Source organism: Nipponia nippon, unplaced genomic scaffold (assembly GCF_047370975.1).
Source record: "Nipponia nippon isolate SJK-2023a ecotype South Korea unplaced genomic scaffold, ASM4737097v1 scaffold_3, whole genome shotgun sequence".
Classification (NCBI taxonomy): Eukaryota; Metazoa; Chordata; class Aves; order Pelecaniformes; family Threskiornithidae; genus Nipponia; species Nipponia nippon.
The window spans coordinates 57,676,466-57,696,223 of NW_028262347.1; the positions used below are offsets into that span (position 1 = coordinate 57,676,466).

The 19,758-nt window shown below is 45.5% G+C and overlaps 1 protein-coding gene and 1 long non-coding RNA gene across 3 annotated transcripts; one reads left to right on the plus strand and one right to left on the minus strand.

Annotated features, from left to right (window-relative positions):
* Positions 1–48: 48 nt before the first annotated feature.
* On the minus strand, positions 49–2,774 carry CBY1 (chibby 1, beta catenin antagonist). Its single transcript, XM_087767564.1, has 4 exons — positions 2,335–2,774; positions 1,792–1,897; positions 1,592–1,707; positions 49–539 (listed from the first exon to the last, which is right to left on the minus strand). Exons 1-4 carry the CDS (start codon positions 2,410–2,412, stop codon positions 459–461), a joined length of 381 nt encoding a protein of 126 aa, XP_087623690.1. The 5' UTR covers positions 2,413–2,774; the 3' UTR covers positions 49–458.
* LOC148054655 (uncharacterized) lies at positions 2,110–19,616 on the plus strand. Of its 2 annotated transcripts, none has more exons than XR_015706899.1 (8): positions 2,110–2,343; positions 5,997–6,390; positions 7,945–8,063; positions 8,853–8,888; positions 14,439–14,521; positions 16,086–16,176; positions 17,596–17,776; positions 18,806–19,616. It is a non-coding gene; the product is annotated as an uncharacterized LOC148054655 (long non-coding RNA). The 2 variants fall into 2 exon arrangements; XR_015706900.1 differs by having other exon boundaries at positions 7,945–8,049.
* The last annotated feature ends 142 nt before the right edge of the window (positions 19,617–19,758 follow it).

Below are 19,758 nucleotides of genomic sequence, written 5' to 3' on the forward strand. Positions count from 1 at the left end.
GGAGCGACCCCGGTCCCCCCCGCTCGCCCAGCGAACACCCGCACAATCTGCTTTTCAACGCCAATTTTTATGTAAAGTACGCAAAACCCTTGCCAACGAGCAACGGCAGCGCCCTGCCGGCCTTTTTTTAAGCACAGGAAGGAGGGAGGGGCTCGGCCGCAGGTGGGTCTTCGCCGCCGCCTGCCTTGGAAAGAGGGGAGCGACCGCCGGGCGAAACGCGGCGCGGTGAAGCACTCCGAGACATAAACGCGAGCGTTAATTAACAGCCTCGGGGCGTGACTTGCTGGGGTGCCGAACCAGCCGTGGCACGGTACCTACGGCACCACGGGGCACCGGAGGCACCTTGTTCCTCGCGGTCCGGTGGCACGAAGGACCGGCAGGCGGTACCGACGCGGCGAGGAGGCCCAAGCTCAGCACCAGCCCCCTCGCTCCCCGGTCCTCCGGCCACCTCCTCCTCTTCACTTCCTCCGCCGGCTGTGGTTCTTCAGTTCCTCCAGCTCCTTCTCCATCAGGTGGGACTCGGCTGTGGTCTCGGAGAGCTGCAACACACAGCGAACAATGACAAGAGTGAGCTACGCCTCCAACCGCCGCCACCCCGCGCTACGGCGGCGGGGGCCGACGCCGGGCCCGCGACCTCGCAGCCCGCCGCGTACCTCGGGCACGGGCAGCGGGGTGCGAGAGCCCCGTGGAGGGACGAGAGGTTGCTCTCCCTCTGGAGGAGCACCTCGCGTCAAGGCGTTTGTGCCTCAGAAGCTTTCCTGATTTCACAGCGCAACCTTTCCAGAGACGTCGCCGAGATTTACAGCCACAGGCCGGCACCCGCGCGAGGGAATTTGTTCCCCTTCGGCGAGAGGGAAGCCGAGGTTTCCCACTTCACCGGGATCGCCTGGAAAACCTGGAGAGCAGCTGGGGCTTCCAGCCCCACAAGTGCTCCAGCCACAAAAGCCGCTCCACTTGCCAGTTTTGAAACACGGGAAGAGCATCAGGAAGGGAAATGATGAAGGAATAAGCGTTTGTTCGGACTGACATAAAGGCTAAACCACTTAATAGACTGAGAATGCACATGTATTCTATTTCACTGAAAATATCTCCAGATTTTAAGCATGTGATCTCTGGGTGAGGTTGAATTTCGGTTTATTTAGGGCTCGGGAATTCTTACATCCATGGGTTTACACATAGAATAGATGTCACTCACACCACTTGTCACAGCAGATGGAAGCTTCGATCTTCTGTGACCAGAAAGGGTGGCGATAACTCGGTTTCACAGTTAGGGAAGAGGCCAGAGGGGCAAGAAAATGGCGCACTCCACGCGGAAGGGGAAAGAGGAGACACGGCACTTGCAGGCGCTCCTCTCTAATCAGTCACAGTGTTTGCAAAAGTCAAGCTCTGCTGCAGGGGGAATGTCCCCCTCTTCTCACAGAGGAGATCAGACTTTACTCCCACAGTCACTTTACTGTTAAAGTTGTCCTGCATAGCATGGTAAAGCCGAAAGAGTGGGGCACGGTGAGAATGGCCTCCCGTGGTGGTCCCAGCACCCTTCGCTTGGGCATGTCCGCTGCTATGGGCAGGTGACAGTTCAGCAAAGACTCACCATGTCCAGCAGAATATCCACTTTCAGCCGAAGGAGGTTGTTTTCTTCCTCTAGCTGCTGGTTTCGTTTGCGCAAGCGCTGCATTTCCCTGCGATCCCCCGTGAAGCTTCCCGATTCTGGAAGGAAAGAAAGAGGTCAAAATACGGATAGTCAACCAACCGTGGCTACTTCAGATCGAAGCAAGCTGAGCCGCGCTCTACCTGCCACCCACTGGCCATTTTCAAACTTGAGGCTCTGGCCAGCGAGGTTCATGGTGGGGATGCCGTACTCCAGGCCCAGCTCAATCTCACGGGTCGATCTGTCCAGCTGCAGGGAGAAGATCACGCTCAGCATTTTACAGAAATCCAAAGCCACCCCCTGCTCTCCCATTTCTTGGCAACCGGCGTTCCAGTGGAAGCTGCTGGTCCGACCGGCCCTGGGGCCTGAAACCCTGCTTTTAGCCACACACTGCTGCAGTCGAGGAGCGGCTCCTCGCGTGAGGAGGAGCGCCTTCTCCCGCCCAAACGTACGCTCACCTCCCTGGGCTCAGCTCCCGTCGGTGAGAAGCTTTAGGTGAAACGGTTCTGGGCTGCGGGTGGGGTGGCGATGACCCTGCCCCGAGCTGTTCCACCTCGACCTTCCGATCCGGCCGCCGGTGATCCGCAAAGGTGCCGCACCGAGGAACGGGGCGCCGCTGGGAGCTGCCGTCGGTGGCCCCCGGGCCACCGAGCGAGCGTTCCCGCGGGCAGGCCGCCGGGACTCACCAAGTGCAGGTTGGAGAGCGAGGCGCATTTCCTCGGGGGGGTCTTCTTCGGGCTGAAGGTGTTCCCGAAGAGCGGCATCCCGGGCCGGGAGGAGGCCGCGGGGGCCGGCAGCAGCGCGGCGAGGAGGCGGCCGCGTCGGCGCGGTGCGGGGGCGGCTCGGCCGGGCTGTTCCGCCGCGGGTTCGCCTTAGTTACGGCGGCGGGGAAGGGGCGCCTCCCGGCCCAGCCGCGGCTGCTCCCGCCGCTCCTCGTCCCTCAGCGCCCCGGGGGGCTCCGCCGCCGCCTGCCCCGGCAGCGGTTTGCGGCCGTTGCGTTGCCGTAGCGACGGCGGGGCTCCGCCGCTCCTCCCCGCCGCGGGAGCGGGGCCGAGGGCCGGGCCTGGTCGGCAGCTGCCGTCAGGGGGGCGCCGGCGGCGGCGGGGGATGCTCCGGGGCCGCCGCCTCGGGAGCGGGCAGGGAGCCGCAGGAGGCCGCGGCGGGGGGCCTGGCCGGCGGGCTCCGGGTGTTGCCTTGCCGTCCCGGCGCGGCGCCCCGCTCCGCGGCCCCCAGCCGCCCCCGGGGCCCGCCGGCTGTGGAGGAGACGGGGGAGCGCGGAGGAGCCGGTGCTGTGGAGACGGGGCTCCTCTCACGGTCGGGCCGCATCAGGCTTGGGATGTCCTGCCCGCTGGTTCCTCGCACGGTCCCTGACACGCTTGAACTGCTTGGAAGGCTTTTTTTAATGTTGGGTTTTTTGGTTTGTTTTTTTGTTTTTTTTTTTTTTGCACATGAAACGCCATTAGGCAGCGAATCCCCCCTTATTTGGGATCATGGGAGAAGAAGTGGGGAAGGCCTGGGGTTCTGGGCTCCCCGAGCTCGGGGCACGGTGGGTTAGAGGCTGGAGAGCGGGCAGTTCTGCCATAAGCTCTCCTCCGACGCAGTCCCGGCGTCCCGATTTTCGGCGCGCGTTGCAAACTCCCCCCTTCTCGGCACTCGATGGGACAAATTTAGTTTTTGGCTTGTATTCCATGGGAGGTGACTTGGGTCGTTGGTTTGGACAATATTTTGAATGAACAGCAGGGGTACGTAGCACATAGCACCAGTATTTTGTATATTGGAGAGGCAAAACACCACTCCTTTTCTAAAATTCAAAATAATTCTCCAGTCTGTTAGAACTTAGTGATCTGAAATCACTTGCTTCGTTGTTAGAAAAGCTTCTGTTGAGGACTTTGTGAGGCTTTCCTGAAAATTTTACATTAATGAAATATTAGGATGCTGACTTTAGTTAAAGAGGAACAATAAAGAAAAGAAAAAAAAGAAAAAGAGGGGGGCCCCAGAGAAACAGAAGTGCTGGGAAAGAGAGGAGAAAATAAGAGAATCGCCAACCTTTTAATTTGGTTTGTAGATGTATTAATACTCCACAAAAAAGTTCTTTAACAGTCTTTCATTCCCAGAATGCTTAATGGGCGCTCTGCCTGAAGTGAACCAGAAAATTGCTCGCTTGGAATGAGAGCTGGAAAGATACCACAGTACCAACCCGGTGACTGTAGACAAGAAAAATCTCTGGTGCCGCAGTATCTTCTGGTAGTCCAGTTAAGCAGTATCTGATTCTTCCAGGACGCATGCTATAAAAACAGTGGCCTTTTGACACCATGTTCTGGAGTCTGTGCACTGGAAATTAGTGGTTTGTTTTTTTTTTTTATACGAGAAGGGATTACAGGGCACGGGGGGGAACAACACCCTTAAAAGTAGAACAAGAACTTGCAGTTCTGAACAAGGGCTTTGTGAGGTAGTTGTGGCTCTTATCAGCATTTAACATCCATATGTGTGTGCGTGCGCATATATTGGATAAGAAAGATGAAAAGAAGAAGGGCAAGAACCTTGGAAGAAAAGCTGGGAGAATGTAGAATTACAATTTTGAACTGAAAAAAACTGTAGCTAATCTAGGTGCTTATAAGAGTCAAAGACCATACGGGATAGTGAGGAACTGAGCTCTTAATGCTTGCTTGCTTTTTTTTTTTTTTTTAGTTGTTAAATGCACTGAAAAATTTTGAGTTTCCAAACAAGTACTCAGACCTGAAGAGCTCCAGATGAGAGAAGCATCTCCCCGAGATGCTCAAAGACAAAGGCACATATGCTTCCTTTATAAATACTTCAGGCGTTTGTTATTGGGGGGGTGGGGGAGACCCAGAGGTTAAGAAGCTCTGGTCAGGACGTGCTCCGTCAGTAACACAAGGGTAGTAATGTTCATCTTCCTAGAAGAAACCCGTGTGTTTCAGCACAGTTGTGTGCTTGAGTTCTCCTTGCACTAAGCAGGATGAGTATTGTAGTAATATAATTATTGTAAAACTAAATTATCCAGGATCTCACAACGATTCGCTGACAGAGAGAATCTCTGACAGCCTCTTTCTCCAAGGCAGAGGTTTGGAAAAAGCCAGGCAGCCAATCCCCTCCACCTTGGCACGTGAGGTGAGTGCGTGCTGCTGCGTGCACGGATGCCAACATGTACGTGAATGGTTTCACAGATGGTAGGGCTTGTGAATGAGGGTTCAGAATGCTTCTCCAGAAGTTTGAGAGCAAGAGAAGGAGGTTCAGTTCCTGATTTTCAGTGTGATTTGCTTCAGGAATCTTTCTTCCTTTGCATGGTTTTACTAAATTTCATTTCTTCCCAGACTCCATTTCCTCGAAAAATGCTGTGGAATTTCCTCGCTGCACCGACCTCCCACGCTATTCTGGCAGTAGCTTTTGGTGGTTATTTCTCCGCTTACATCAGGCAGATATTGAGACGAGCCGACCATTGCTGTTTCTAGGATTACCTCTCAATATGGTGCATTGTTCTCCTGCCAGCGGGTAGTTTGACATGTGATTTTAAGCGATGTTAAAAGCATTACGGTGTAGCACTGTGCATCCTTCTGTGCCTGTCACTTTGTGGGGAAGCGAACACCTAGCACACGCCCTCTTTCCCAGTACAATAACTAGAGATATCACTTAGGATCTGCAAAAGCTCATTAAACAGTGAGGAACCTGCATATTGCAGCCACTGTGTAAGGAAACTGCGTATCTCTTTATGAAGACATCTTTGGGAATGCTGGTGGAAGGCTGAGAGTGACAGGACAAAAGATAGAGCTGTAGCACATGACAGTATGGAAATTTTGGAATAGACCCGAGCTGTTCTTGGTAGCCTGATCTGGAGCATCTTCTTCGGCTTTTTCGGTTCACAAGCAATACAGGATCTATAGCTTAGATGGTCTCAGAGCTGCTTTTAACTCCATAGTGTTTCTCTTGCCTTCTTTCATATACGCTGTGGGATTATTATTGTTCTCTGTTATATCAATAATTAGAGGGAAACCCCACTGACTGGTGAATTCTGTAGACTTACTTCAGGCTTACTCTGATGTCAGAGAGAGTATTTACTGTAATTATTGATGCTAGAAACTTGCTACGTTGATTGGCGGCCTAAATGAAACTGAGTTTAAAACCTACAAAATAATTTTTTTTTGCATATTGAAATTAATTCCATGCCTAATTAACTTTTTCAGCAGTGAGATAATTCCTGTTGCGTCAGTGCTCTGCAGTTAATTACGTCCCTTCTTTTAGTATCCTAGATATTACAATAAATATCTCACCTATATTTTATTGACAAAGCAAATGCATCTTTTTCTCTATTTGTTTCTTCTTTTCATTACAGCCAACTCAAGAGATAGAAGAACAGCTGTTTCACTGCACTGCAAAGAATGATGCTTCCCTCCTGCTTGACTGTCGCAGATGCCACCACCAGGAGGCCCTCATTAAAGTGCTTACAGCTAGGCAAAGAAAACACAGGAGCAGCGAAATGAGATGGAGAAATCCGTCCCCACGGGAGTAATCTGAAACTAATACTTACCCTATAAATAGAGATTTCCGGAGTGCTGTGCAGGCATCTATTAATTGATTCTTGCAGGAATCCTAATATCCAACCATCAGTTGTACTGTAACTTTTGAGGATACTGGGGTGTCATGGCTGGTACCCCTGCATTGAATCACCAGGTGATAGCCAGGGAAGTCCATGCCTTTGTCTTCTGGATGATAAAGCTCTTAATAATGTAAGTAAAACAATAAAATGGGGTCATGCACTGTTTTTATTATCTTTCACCCAAGGAATATGCCCTCACCTAATTCACCTCTGCCTTCTCTCTTACTTACTTATTCCCAGCTTCTTAATTTTCTTTCACTTTTCAGTGCAGGCTTTTATTGTCTCCTGTTGTTCTAAATATCTGCACTAACAGTCTGTCTGATCGTTCTCTTTTGCTAACATGACCGTCTTTAAAGAAAGGGGGAAGGAGAAATGTTTTCAGCCTTTTTTTTGCCAAATGGTTCGCCTCTTTCCTTAATTACCGGCTCTTCAAAGCTGCAATCATTGCTTTGGCTGATATGTAGACTTTGTTATTCAAAAGAACAGTGTGTCCATGATCTCTTAACTAAAAAGTATAAAGTATATATACTAAAAAGTATATAGAGTTGTCATTTTTCTTTCCTTAAACGCTATTTTTTTCTCTTCACTGCTGAGTCCGGCCTTGTATATCTGCTTCTGTTCCGGTTTCCCAAGGTCATGTTTCAGTGCTGACGAGTCCAAGACGCAGCTTTGCAATGCAATTTCAGAATGGATGATAGGTGAGAGTGGTTTTGCTCCTGTCAGGAAGTGCAGCTCCTGCAGGCTGTAGGCTGCAAATTGAGTTATCCCTTGTCTTTCAAACTCAGTTTCTGCCCTCCTTCCCTGAATTCACACATACATTCTACACATTTACATTTGTTTACTTGGGCCTTTCTTAGATGTACTAATGTGTAGAACATGTATCCTCTGCTCTAAGAAGCAGAAAAAGTGTATATGAGGCCATGACGTTGTATACAAAGTTCCCAGGCCTCTGAAGAGGTTTTCCAATCGTTGTTCACCCTTCTGGCCACACTGTTGACCTTAAAGAGTTTAAGCGAATATACAGGCAGTTCTGCCACTCACGTGCTCCGGATAGAATCCGTTGCTTCCTGACGGAGTTTGCCACGAGGCTGTCCTTGGTGACCGGGAGACCGAAGGTTCAGAGGACACGTGCAGTCGACACAGCAGTGAAAGCTTGTGTTAAGCGCTGTTTCATTCTGTTCCTGTTACCTGGCTACTCCTTGCTTGCTTCCACGTCTGCTTTTCCATTCTTCTCTTTGTCTCCTACTTTCACAGCTGTCTGTTCCTGTGGGTCACTTAAGATGTCCTTTCCAGGAAATGATGAAATATCAAACCTCCAGTCTGTGGATTCCCGATCAGCGGATGCGGGGAGGCTATACCAGGGAAAGGATCTCTCAGTATGGGTCGGTTTCTTTCCAGCAGCTGGCAGCTGCTGGAGACAAGATGTTAGGCCTTTGGGCTGAGCTGCTGTGTTGTTTATAAGGGAGAACAAACAGGGCCTGCATTCTAAATCCCCTTCTAAGCTCACTTTATCTCATGCCTTAGATGAACATCAACTGTGCTTTGTCTGTACCAACAAGTGATACTGCATCATGAGAAAAAGCGAAGCTTAGTGTTTATAGCACGCTACGGACATGGGAGGAAAGCGCTAAGCATTCCTTTCTCTTTTGTGTTGTTTCACCATTCCTTCTTTCTCTCCACTTAGGCATGCTACAAACCCCAAGAAGCTACACTAACTGGGACTGTTCCCAGCTGGAACCAGAGAAATTCAAGATGAACAATCTGCTGTCACCAAAGGGAGAGCAGAATAGTAAGAACACTGATGTAAGCCGTTCTCCCTAGTCCCTGCTAGTCTAAATAAGAGTTTCGTATCCAAATTGGGTGGTCATTTTTCTCCCCAGGATGCCTTGATCTACGAGTCTTAACTCTGTACTGATTCTTTGTGTGAGAAAGGTATGCCTCTGGATGGCCTTTTATCAAAAACAAAAATTGGAAATAACATGGGCTTTAGATGATGTGGTGTCTGTAGTAGCACAAGAATGGACTGTGTGGCCCAAAAAGTCCTTTCCCGTCCTGGGCAGCTGCTGCGAGTTCATATGCAGAGGAGGCAGCTTTTCAGGCTTCCGGGGAATGCAGATGACTGCTCACCGATGGCCTGAACTAGCCTGGGGTAGAAGCTGTTCAGGGACACGCAGGAGATTTAGAATCCATTCCTGTGAGACCTGTGACAACCTGTGACTACATTTACTGTAGTGCAGTAGATTGGAGATCTGGTTGTTTTGTTTTGTTTTCCTGTCTTAATTTTGTGTTGTTCCCCGGGGGAGCAAGGGGTGGAAAGATGAGACCTACTAGGACCAGGTAGAAGGGGGTCTTGACAGCTCAACAGTTGTCATATAAATAGCTGGATGGTGTCAGTGTGTTCAACAGTAGCAAAGCAGGATCTTCATTGGTTTATAAGGGAAAAGGGAACCCTGAAAATAGGAATTTTGAATTTGCATTGAATGCCCAAGCCAAATGACCCTTATGGAGGGTGCTCTCTCTGCATAAACTTGGTTCTAAGTCTTGGATTCTAAACTTATTAACTGTGTTTTTCATTCTGCCTCCCTTCCCCAGATTCCTTCAAGATGACAAGCAGTCCTGAGAAGACCGGTAAGCACTCTGTACCAGAATGTAAGATAAAAATATGTTCACAAAGATGTGCCGCCAGCAAGTGGATGTGTCACAGAAGCTAAGGCTTTCATTAAAAGCATCCATTGCTGACCTCTTCATCTTGTTCCTATTACTGACAAGTTTTTTTGGTTTGGATTTTTTTTGATCAGTTTGTCAGATGACATGAGAAAGGAGTTTTTCCTGAACTGTTCAGAAAGAATTCCTTGAAGTCATCAGCAGTCTTCTCATTTTCTAAGTTGGATCTTGCTAATTTCAATCACACGTCCCTTGTTGTTTAGGGATTCTTGCTCCTGTTGCCTGTATTGTACTCTCCAGCCAAGGTACAGCAGGCATTTCCTTTAGAGAAGAAGTAAGCAAAGAATGTGGCACAGGGAAAACAATACTTAACTTTGACTTATACAGCAAGTGCTTAAATATTGTGAAGAATCTTGTATTTTTAACATTACTGGGAGGGAAGGGGTATCATATTCAGAAACTGGTTCCCAGCTCACATATCTATGTAATTTGATTCGTTTTGGACATAAAAGCAGATGAAAATCTGAGTCTCTGAAGATTTAAATCTTGTCAGTCCAGAAGAAAGCTAAATTGTTTTCACGGGTCAGCAGACAGGCTGTTCTCACAATTCATTCGTTCAGTTACTGCTGAAGTAATGTGCTGCTTCAGTTCCGAGATTAAACAACTGGTGGTGATAACTTGTTGTCAGGGATCGCGTCAGTATGTCAAGCCGTGTGTAGAACACAGGAAAGCTTGTAATCGAAATTGAGGCAGGTGAGCCAGTGCTCGACAGGCTGCAAATACGGATAATCAACTCAGTAAAAAATGGGGATTCCAGTTTCCAAAACAAATGTCCTAATTTGATATTTACTTTCCAAAATGCTCCATAATAGGCATTTATTTTGCAGTCAATGGGAACTGCAGCTGCCAAGCACTTAAGCTTTTGCTGTTTAATTATGAGCCTCTGATTTAATTCCTGTTTTGAAATCTTGGGACCTGAATGACCTGGATGATGGACTAATGCAAGAGCATTAGGGCTGTACTTGGATACAGAGTAACAAATTACTTTGAAATGTCTAATAGAAATTCATCGGTTTTTTAGACGTGTTTTTTGTTGGTGGTTTAGGAAAAAGGACAAAATGGTTTTGTTACACAGAGAAGGGAAAGGTTCTAAGCACAGAGAGCAAAGAAAGTAAGGCAGAAGGAAAAAAGTAAGAGAAGGATATTTGGGCAAAGTAGCATGGAAAAAAAGTATGAATGGAATGAAGGAATGGTAGTGGTAAATGTACACAGAGGCTGCATTGAATAGGAGGCTGGGAACGCTGAACCTGATACAGAGGCCAGTAAGAATATTCAAAGTCGGTACTGACAGAGTCAGTCATTTATTTCTCTACAAATGCTTTGGAAATAAATTGAATTATAGTGTTCTTAAATTGAAGCTGAGAACAATGTGTGTGTTGTTATACACTTCGTGATTTTTTCCTGTACTGTACGTTGAAGAGGAGGAAAAGAAATAGGTGATCAGTCGTAAGGTCTGCCCATTCTGTTAAAATCTAGAGCCCTGGAAAACAAGCTGGCAGGAGAGCAAGTTATTCTCCTTAAAATCTGAAATTAGGTACGTGAAGCGTTTTCTTTTATATTTACTCATGTTGCAGAGGACTTCTCTCGGCATAACGCACAATTTACTCAGCTTGCATCTTGTGGATGTCTACATATTTTTGTAATGGAAGTTTGTGCTGTCACATCTCTGTCAACAAGTGGAAGCAACGACTTCTGTTTCTCTTGAGCAAGCTAAACCAAGTTTGGTGTATTTTTTCTTTTAACATACACTATTAGAGCAATCCTGCCAGGCTCCTCGTCACTTTCATTCTTTGGAATCCCTGTCTTTGCTTATATTTAAATATCATCAAAGTGATACTGCCAGCATATCAATTTCTCTCACCACAGCCAGGGTCTTGCCATTACAGAGTGTTAGAAAAAGCCCCCTCACCAGCGCTGCTTTGTCACTGTGGAGTGGCTAGGGGGAAACATATTTCACTGAGTAATTCGGCAGGATGTTTGGGAGAGATTAGTTTCCTTATAAAACTGGCTTGGAGAAATGCAGTAACCATGGGATGTTAGTGCCATTTTTTACCCAGATCTGCACTTTGAAACACACAAGTGTGTTGTGCTTTATTAATTTTGTTACAGCGATTTACGGAGTCAATAAATCTTGAGGGAAGAAATCTTCCAAACTTGCTTCTGTTGGAGACAGCTGACTTGGCTGGGTGTTTTATGGAATAGTTCCATCAGTTACTTTTTACTAGATGAGGACATTACCCTGGTGTCACAGCTATTTTGCAAGACTGTAATTGCCTTCCATGACCCTGAAATTTCTCCTGCCATTTCAAGCAGGAGAGGATGTTTTTATTCCTTTTCCCATGACTGCAATGTGGTGCTGCTAGCACTAGTGGCTGCTGTGTTCTGCCCTAGAAACGGCTCTGTTTCACTTGTGGATGGGCTAGAATTTTTAAAGAGAATACATGAGAATTAAGGCATTAATCCTACCAACATGGTAAATTACTCAAAGTTTTTCTGCCTTTCATTTTTCTTGAAGGAAGAAACCAGTAACTTTTCCAGGTATAGAATGGGGAAGAAAAGGTAAAATATTATTTATTTTACTAAGACTTTGCAGGCTTGTTGTTCTGAAGGCCTTTGCTATGCTGTAATATGTGCTCCCCATACCACAAGCAGGAGAGTTTGTGTACGTATATGTGTATATATTTGTCAATCCTAGACAGCTGGAACCCATCAAAGCTGCTTGTGTGTGTATCCTCTTGTGTGCACCTAATTAGCACAAATACTTCCGTAGGTATTGGATTCACTGACATGTGCTACGTGAGGGGAATCCGGACTGCTAATATTTAATATTTCAGACCTCCAGATGCAAAGCTTGAAAAGGACAAGAAGGAAAGTGTTTGGAAGCAGTCTCAACATATGCTTAAAACTAGAAGACTAAAAATAGCACCTCATCCTAGAGAGGTGATGCAGTGTTTGGAGAAGGGTGGAAGATGATGCGATAGGTTGGGCGAATGTTTCTCTCCCCTGCTGACATAGCTGATCTAGTTGGCATCTGCATACGCCCTGCAATAGAGAAAAGATTCTTAAGGGCAGTTGCTCCTGTAAAGGGAGTGTGGAAGTGGGATTGCTTTGCACTTCTTAGTGTTGCTTTTTTGATCAGTTTTTCTGCACAGATTCTGCCCCTAAGCCAGTAAGGTCCCTTCCCTGTCCCCCCTTAAAACCTTTAGTCTTCCTGAGAAGAATGGGCGAGAGGACTTTACTCCGCTCCCTGGAAGCAGCTCCTGTAAGAGCGTTGCAACAACTTCTATTGTGTTGCACTATTGACAAGTACAGCTTCCAAACCTTAGTGCTTTGGATATATTTTTAGTCTCCTAATGATGACAGTTCTGAAGTCTGTAGCATTGCGTGCTTCTCAACAGGCTTCCTTTACCGGTTGCGTTTTAGGAACTTCAGTGTAGTGCTGGTGACAAACTATATACTGCATACTTATTCTAGCTGTGTCTGCAATTTCCTTCCCTGCCTTTTTTTTCCTATCAAATATACTTTAATTCCTCCTGAAGCAACACCCAGAAAAGTCCTCCACCCAGATAGTTCAGGCTCCTGAGCTGATTCGCAGATGCTTTTACTTTAGAGAGAGTTCCTTCAGGGCCACTCTGTCCGTCCTTACAAATGCCTGGGATGAAAGATGGTTGTCATTCTCATCGGCTTCTTATCTCCCGTTTGCTTTTGCTGCATTAGCACTGTGATAGCTGAGGGTGGGGAGCAGCGGCTGGTCAGTTAGGAACATCTCATGGCTGCAGTTCAATACTGAATACTATTTTGAAATCAAAGATTTGAGTGTCCTGTGATTTCCTACTTGTCTAATACGCATTGCTCTAAGAACAGGGGTCATGTGAGAAACTCTGGTCTCGGAAACTCTGACCTATTCCTCTTTCTTGGATTGCCTGGCCATTAAAGCAGGAAGTGCTGCCTTAATAATCCAGTGGGAAAATAACAGCGGGGACAGACAAAACAGGAAGGAAGACTGCGGTAGGAAGCACTGGGGTATACTGAACCGAGTGGGAGCTGTGCACCTGCACTGAGTTTCAGAGACACCTGTATGTCACTTATAAACACCAATTCAGCAAAAACACGAGGAGGAGAGATTAAAAGCTTTCTTCAGATACGGAAAGAGGAAATGTTTAAGAAACAGACACACTTCCACTAAGGCTTGTAAAGAAACCAGGATAACTCGAGGAAAAGGGAACAAGGGATAAAACAAGAATAATCAGGCTAATGAATCTCTGAAGCTTAAAGGTGGAAGATTGAAGAAAATTATTAGCTGGACCATTGCTGAAAATTAAGGCTCTATGTGTAGCAAAATCAAGGAAACACAGTATTTTGGAGCTAATTACAACTCCTGAGAGCTCTAAATATTATTCTAAACTAAAAATAGCTGTGTGATGATGCAGTCAATGCCTGTCCAAGTTTTAGGGTTTGAAAAACAAACTGCTTATGATCTCTTCTGGCCACTAGCCTGGCAAAGATATGGAATACAAATGGAGCAAGACTGTTTTTTTCCTGTGGTTTACATACAAACTCACTTGCAGAAGCAGCAGGCAAAGCCAAGAGTAGAAAACTGGCCAAAAGAAGAGCATAATTCAGTTCTGCAGCATGGCTGGTTTAAAAGAAAAGCTGCTACCAACCGAGAGGCTGAGCTAGAAAGCCTTAACTTTTCCAAACTCATAAGGTATGTAGAAACACTGTGAAAAAGATTATTTTTCAAGTATAGGCTCTTCAAAGTTGGTTTTTTGGTTTTTTTAAATGAGGAAATGTCTTGAATACCAGTGCTGAACCTCTTCCAAGTGTGAATTTAAAAATGTTTTTCTTGTAAAATGCCATTCTTTGATGTGACCAGTGAATTCCGCTGTGACCTGGAAATTAAAAATTTTCTATTAGCTGCACTTTAGATACGTTCTTCTTTCTGAAGCATGCCAATGAAAATGCTGTCCTGAGTGCAGAACAGAGCAAAAGTCATTACTCAACCAACGTGACAACAGAAGCACTCAGCTTCTGTGAGCTGGAATGTATTGCGGGGGGAACATTCTGTGAATTATGCTTTTTTTAGCTGTAACACTGAAAACTCTGCTCTCCTCCGTTCTGTGGATAAAGCTGCTTTGCTTTGTGTCTTTTTCGGATTAATTTTCAGTGCTGGTGTGTGAATAAGTTAGAAAAGCATTGACTCTTTTGGCCATATGAGTAAAGACAATATTTGCAGTACTTTCAGCTTGTTTGTATTAGGAGTCAGAATTTCTTTGGTGTGAAAACTACACACACAGTCCTGTGTTCTGCGGCATGGCAGATGCATCCGTGAGCAATTTTATTGTTTTAACTCCCTTTCTGATGAATTATTGTGGTTAAATCAAGTTTTCTGCCTCGGTTTCCTCCTAAAGGAATAATCCCTGTTGCTTCTCTCTCTTTTCCTGTCTCATGCAGCAATGTGTACAGCTGCCACCAGGCAAATCCTACCTCCTGTATTTGCATGAAGTCCCAGAGAAGTCCCTCTGTCTACAGGAATGGTGAGAGTCCAGGAAATGGCCAAAGGGATCCAGCACCTCGCTGAGGCAGTCTTTCCGTCTCTCTTCCCCATCCCCCAGCTGCCTGATCCCATCTTTTCTTTTTTTACTGTTCAGATGAGCACCAGAGTGAATACAAATAGGAGAAAAGCAAAGCCATTTAGATAAGGGAGCTCTGGCTAGCTCTGAGAGCTGCAATGGGAGACGTTAGTTAGGGGCAGCAGGCGAGCCTGGCCATGCTCTGCCTTTGGCTCAGGCCTGGGCCTAGTGCCCGACTGGCTGTATCATGTACTTCGTTCCCTTGGGTGGTGGCTTCCCGTTTCATCTGCGAGCGGAGGAATATTTAGTCAATTCTTCTTGTTTATTTAGTGAAATGAGGATAATTCACCCATGGGCTTTAACCAGGCCTGTGACAGAGCTTTAATTCAAATGCAATCTTGTCAGTCGCATTGTCACCGACTTTGAAGACTGCTAACAGTTTCATAGGAAATAAATTTTACTATTGCTTTCTTCATCCTACTTTTATCTGACCTTGGAGGTCAATTCGAATGAACACAGATACGTGTAACTGCAATTACTACTCCCACTTAGCTACATATGTGGGCAGCCTTATGTAATAATTAGCCCGTTATTCCTGTTTATCATAAAGTTCATGAAGCTAAAGTAGAACAAGGTGTGCTTATTTTATTCCAGAACAAAAATCTATGGATGTGGAGTCAGCCAAGAGCAGTTATTTTGGAATTTGCAAAAGCTATTTAGAAAGCTCTCCCAGTGTAAAAAGGACCTGTATCTCCCAAAGTGTACATTGCATGATTCAGAGTAATGTATTTCCCCAACTGCATTTCATTTCTTGCAGTAGAGACTTTTGTGCAGAGATTGGTAAATTGCAGAAGGTCACAGCACCAGCCTCCCAAGCAGGAAGAATTATTTTGTTAAAAATGAAAAAGCTGCTTTAAAACAGATGTGGTTTGTTTTGGTTTTTTTTTTAATATCTGTTAGCACAGGTTAGAAATGTGCTCAGTGATTTTTAGAGGACTGAATTTTAGCTACAACCAGGATATACGCTTAATCCATGTCTGTCCATTTTGCTACTGCTCTGCTTGTTAGCTCAGGCAATCCTTGAGTTTCTTCTGATTTGATTAGCTACCAGTGAAGTTAAGAAGTGGGCATGTCGGCCACTAGTTAGTGACACGCTGCTACACCCAGAAGCTTGTTTATGGACAAAGAGGAAGCGCACCTTGTGTATAATTGAAGCCAAGAATTTATTGTTAGTACAATTGAAATCTTTCAGAGTCTAATGGCTATTGATCCAGATATAACTTACAGAAAGAGAAAGAATAATAATGCAGTTAGCATATGTCTATAAAATGGTAACACGTACGCTTCTTGGCTCCTACCCTTTTTCCTTGTATTTCACTCACCCTTCCACTGCTCCTCTGGGTCGCGGGGTTGGTGGCTTCATTCTGGTGTGTGTTGCGGGGGGTGATACGCAGAGCTGTCAGCATCTGTAGTCCTGTGCGGGGAGAATATGATCATCATGTTGATGTTTTCTCCTTCCTTGCTCTAGGATCCACTTGGTGTCATTTTTATATGTTTGCTAGCATGCATTTACACCTTTCTTCATCGGTCTGCAGTGCCACGCTACATCTGATTTTATGGTATGTGGTGCCTATTACACGTGTTTGTTTGTTACTATTATTTTTGTTCTCTTTGTTAGCCTTAAAACTGGTTTCATCCAGCTCCAGGTCAGCATTTCCTTGACTGATGCTTGGTGAGTTGTTTATAGCCATCAGGCCTCCAGTGCCAAGCCTGTGCCTTGCCTGTCACCTTCGCCTGCCTGCGCTCCTCCGCACCACGTCGTGTGTCCCCACTTCTCAAGGCCCCTGCTGTTGCACCAGGCCTGTATTTCTCTACACCGCATCCTTGTGCTAGTCGGACATCTCTCATTCTACGTAGAGTAACTGTTTGTTACTGCTATTTATATAAAATGATGGCTGTACCACACACAGATAAACAGGACTAAAGCAAATTAGCCATAGACCTGGTCAATTAAGGAAACTGCTGTCACAGCTAACCAAGGAAAATAAAGGTACAGAAGGGTTGAGAGAAGTTCAAAGAAAGCAAGCCCGATAAGCCTCAGCCCTGAGGCCTTGCAAATTCGGTGCAAAGCTTATGGCAAATCACTGAGAATGGCAATGCTGTATTACAGGGCTACATGGTTACAATGTTTTAGCCCCAAAAGCTGTGAGCAGGTAAGAGCAAAGCTGTACACACTACCAGATAATCCATCAGGTTTGAGCAATTTTTTTAGCACTGGATATCCTGCTGTTTTTTCTCTTTTGGGGTAGAAAACACAAGAATGCAAGAATTAGAGTCCCAGTCATCTGACCTTTTAAAATTAGAAGTTAGCTCAAAGTATATTGCATATTTTTACAAACAAAATTGCATTACATAGTGGACAGTAGAAAACAAGGGTAATGGCAAGGACAGCCAAGCACTGAAATTGTCTGGTTCTTTCTCAAAAAACCTCTGATAAAAGAAAATCCACAGCCTCCCCAGGGAAACAAACATCTGCCAAGTTTAGCTGATTCTGCTTTGAGCTAGATGATCTCTCGATGTCCCTTTCAGTCCTGTTCTTCTCTATGACTAGTTTGCTTTTCTTACCTTAAATAAAAAATTCCTTGTGCATTCTCAAAAGGGATCACTTTTCTTACCTCCTTTGTCTTTTGACAGACTCCGCACGTGATATACTGATGCATGTGTCCAGAAAGCCTCTTAACTGGGTTTAGGTTTTGCAAAGCTTAAAAGTGGCCTTGTTTATTCCAGTCTGCATTTTTTTTTTGTCATGTCATCCTTTATTATATATAAAGAATTACTTATTTCACAGTCACCTATTAAAATGATCACAAAGAAAAGGAAGCTCATGGTGCTTGTGGACTGCTATCACTTACTGCATTTGTATAGTTGACACACTTTTACAGATTATTTCTTTTTCATTTAGAAAAATACCCATGCCTGAATTCTCTAGTCTGTGTTTTGATATTAATAAGTCATCTTTGGCATCTTTTCTTCTCCAGACACATCCAACCTGTTGTGGTCCTGACTTGACCTGGCAGCTCTTTCATATCAACGGGCACAGCCCTCTCATTCATCATTTCCTCCAGAGCTGCAATGCTGAACCATGATCCGGACAGGATGTCTTGATACACAGAAGGGAGATCTCTAATCCTATACCATATCCTTAAGGATTAACTCAAGGTAAACTGGGGGGTGCAAAATCTGTGTCTTTTTAATGCAAGATCACTCCCAACAGCGTAGTATTGAGTAATTTGTCAAGGCTTTGCCTGAGGATCTCAAGACTGGGACAGAGCTATCACCCGGTCTCACAGTATCATCTCTATTCCTTCCAGTAATTCCATTTTAACAACGGAGCCCACTTCTTACTCCAGTCTGAACTATGAAGCTTGGCTGGTCTGATATTGTGCCAGTCCTGTCTGCCAGACCCATTCTGTGCATACAGGTTTTGCAGTTCACCTTAGTTGTGACCAAAGAGAAGGAAAACATAGGCAAGGTTGTTTCCTTTATGTAAGAGTTAGAGTCTACCCCAGGCGTATTTCAGGCGTATTCACAAGATGGACACGGCATTCAAAGCCGTGTAGCAGAGACGCTGCAGGTAAATGAGGGATTTGGACCAGAAGCGGCAGAAAGATAGGCAAGAATTCCTTAAGTACAAAAAATTGTGTGGATTCATCCTACTGCGTTCTGATAACCTGAATTCGATTCTGTTATTCTTTTCTTTTGCTAGAGGTATAACCCATTAGCTAACAGTGGCTTTCAGAAGAGCTTTCAGGTGTGGAGAAAGAGGAGCGAGCTGTGATGTGTGCAGTTAGTTCGTACGAATTCCACGGGGCACGTTAAAGCAGCATGGCCTTTCCCTGAGGCTGACCGAGGTGGAGTCTGTTTGCCTGGCGCTGCCTCGCAGAAAGTTTTTTGTCAGATTTTGTTTTGGAAGCGGCGATCATTAATTCTGATGTGACTAAGGGAGTAGCTACAGCGAGATGCCATGCAAGGCTATCATGACTTGTGGATTTGGGTAATTTTGGGGATGTAATAGCTAACATAACTTCCAAAGTGGTGCTGAACTCTCGCTCTGTATATTCCTTTGCTGTAGGAGACAGAAGGAAGTTTTTACCTTGTTAATACTTGGATTGCCTTTGAAATATTCAGTATTCTTTCTCTCTCTCTCTCTTCCCCTCTCCCCCCCAACATGTATTTTCAACTTTACAGGGAAAAAAAAAAAACAAGCAATTGCTGCTAGAGAAGGGAGAGCTGAAGAGTATGAAGAAATTGCTGCACCTTTGCCCAGAAGCATTCTGCAATTCGGGGAAGATTTCAGGTGTGTCACAGTTTTAGTCTGGGACCAACGGTAAGTGAAATGCATTCCCAAGGAAAGCAGAAGGCCCAGGTCTTCCAAAACAATGTACACTCCTACCCCAGGCTGAATCTTCATGGGTTAGATTCTGGAAGGCCAAATATGAGATTATTCTGTCCTGGTTAAGAACAGGCAAACTGCCAACTTGGAAGTTCAGAGAAGGCATTAGCTTTTCTATTTGACTCTAGTCCATTTCATCCACGTAAATCTGAATCAAAACCAAAATCAACCAACCAAAAAAAACCCCACGTGATTTCCCTACTGCAACCACGGATTAAAATAGATGAGAAAATCAGCTGGATACTTAGTATTTTTATGGCAGTGGTTTGACTTGGCTCTTGTCTTGTTCGAATTGGGGTAAGATCTCAAGTGAGAAGAAACGCACATTGCAATGGTGCATCTTACTGCCAGTGCCTGACCTGCAGCTGGAGATGCGCTGCTCGGCAGCAAAGCCTGGAAGAGGGAAGGAGCAAACTCCGGGACGTCTCGACTCACCTGGCTGGTGTGTGATGTGATGGGGTATGTGGGGTTATTGCACAACGCCAGCTGGAAGCCAAATGCGCAGTTAATGATCACACAACATTTTGAAGATGTAGAATGTATTTTATTGCCCAAAGTAACACTTCGGGGTGGGAAGTGATCTTCAGATTCTGTGCATTCACTGATGCCTCGGAGAACAATTTTATGAACTAGAAGGATAATGGAGGGAAGGTTGTTTACAGAGGCATTAGCTGCTGCAGAGCTGTTCAGCAGCACCAGAAGGATCACTCTCTGCGTGTGCGTTCTGTTCTGGAATAAAAGCATACTT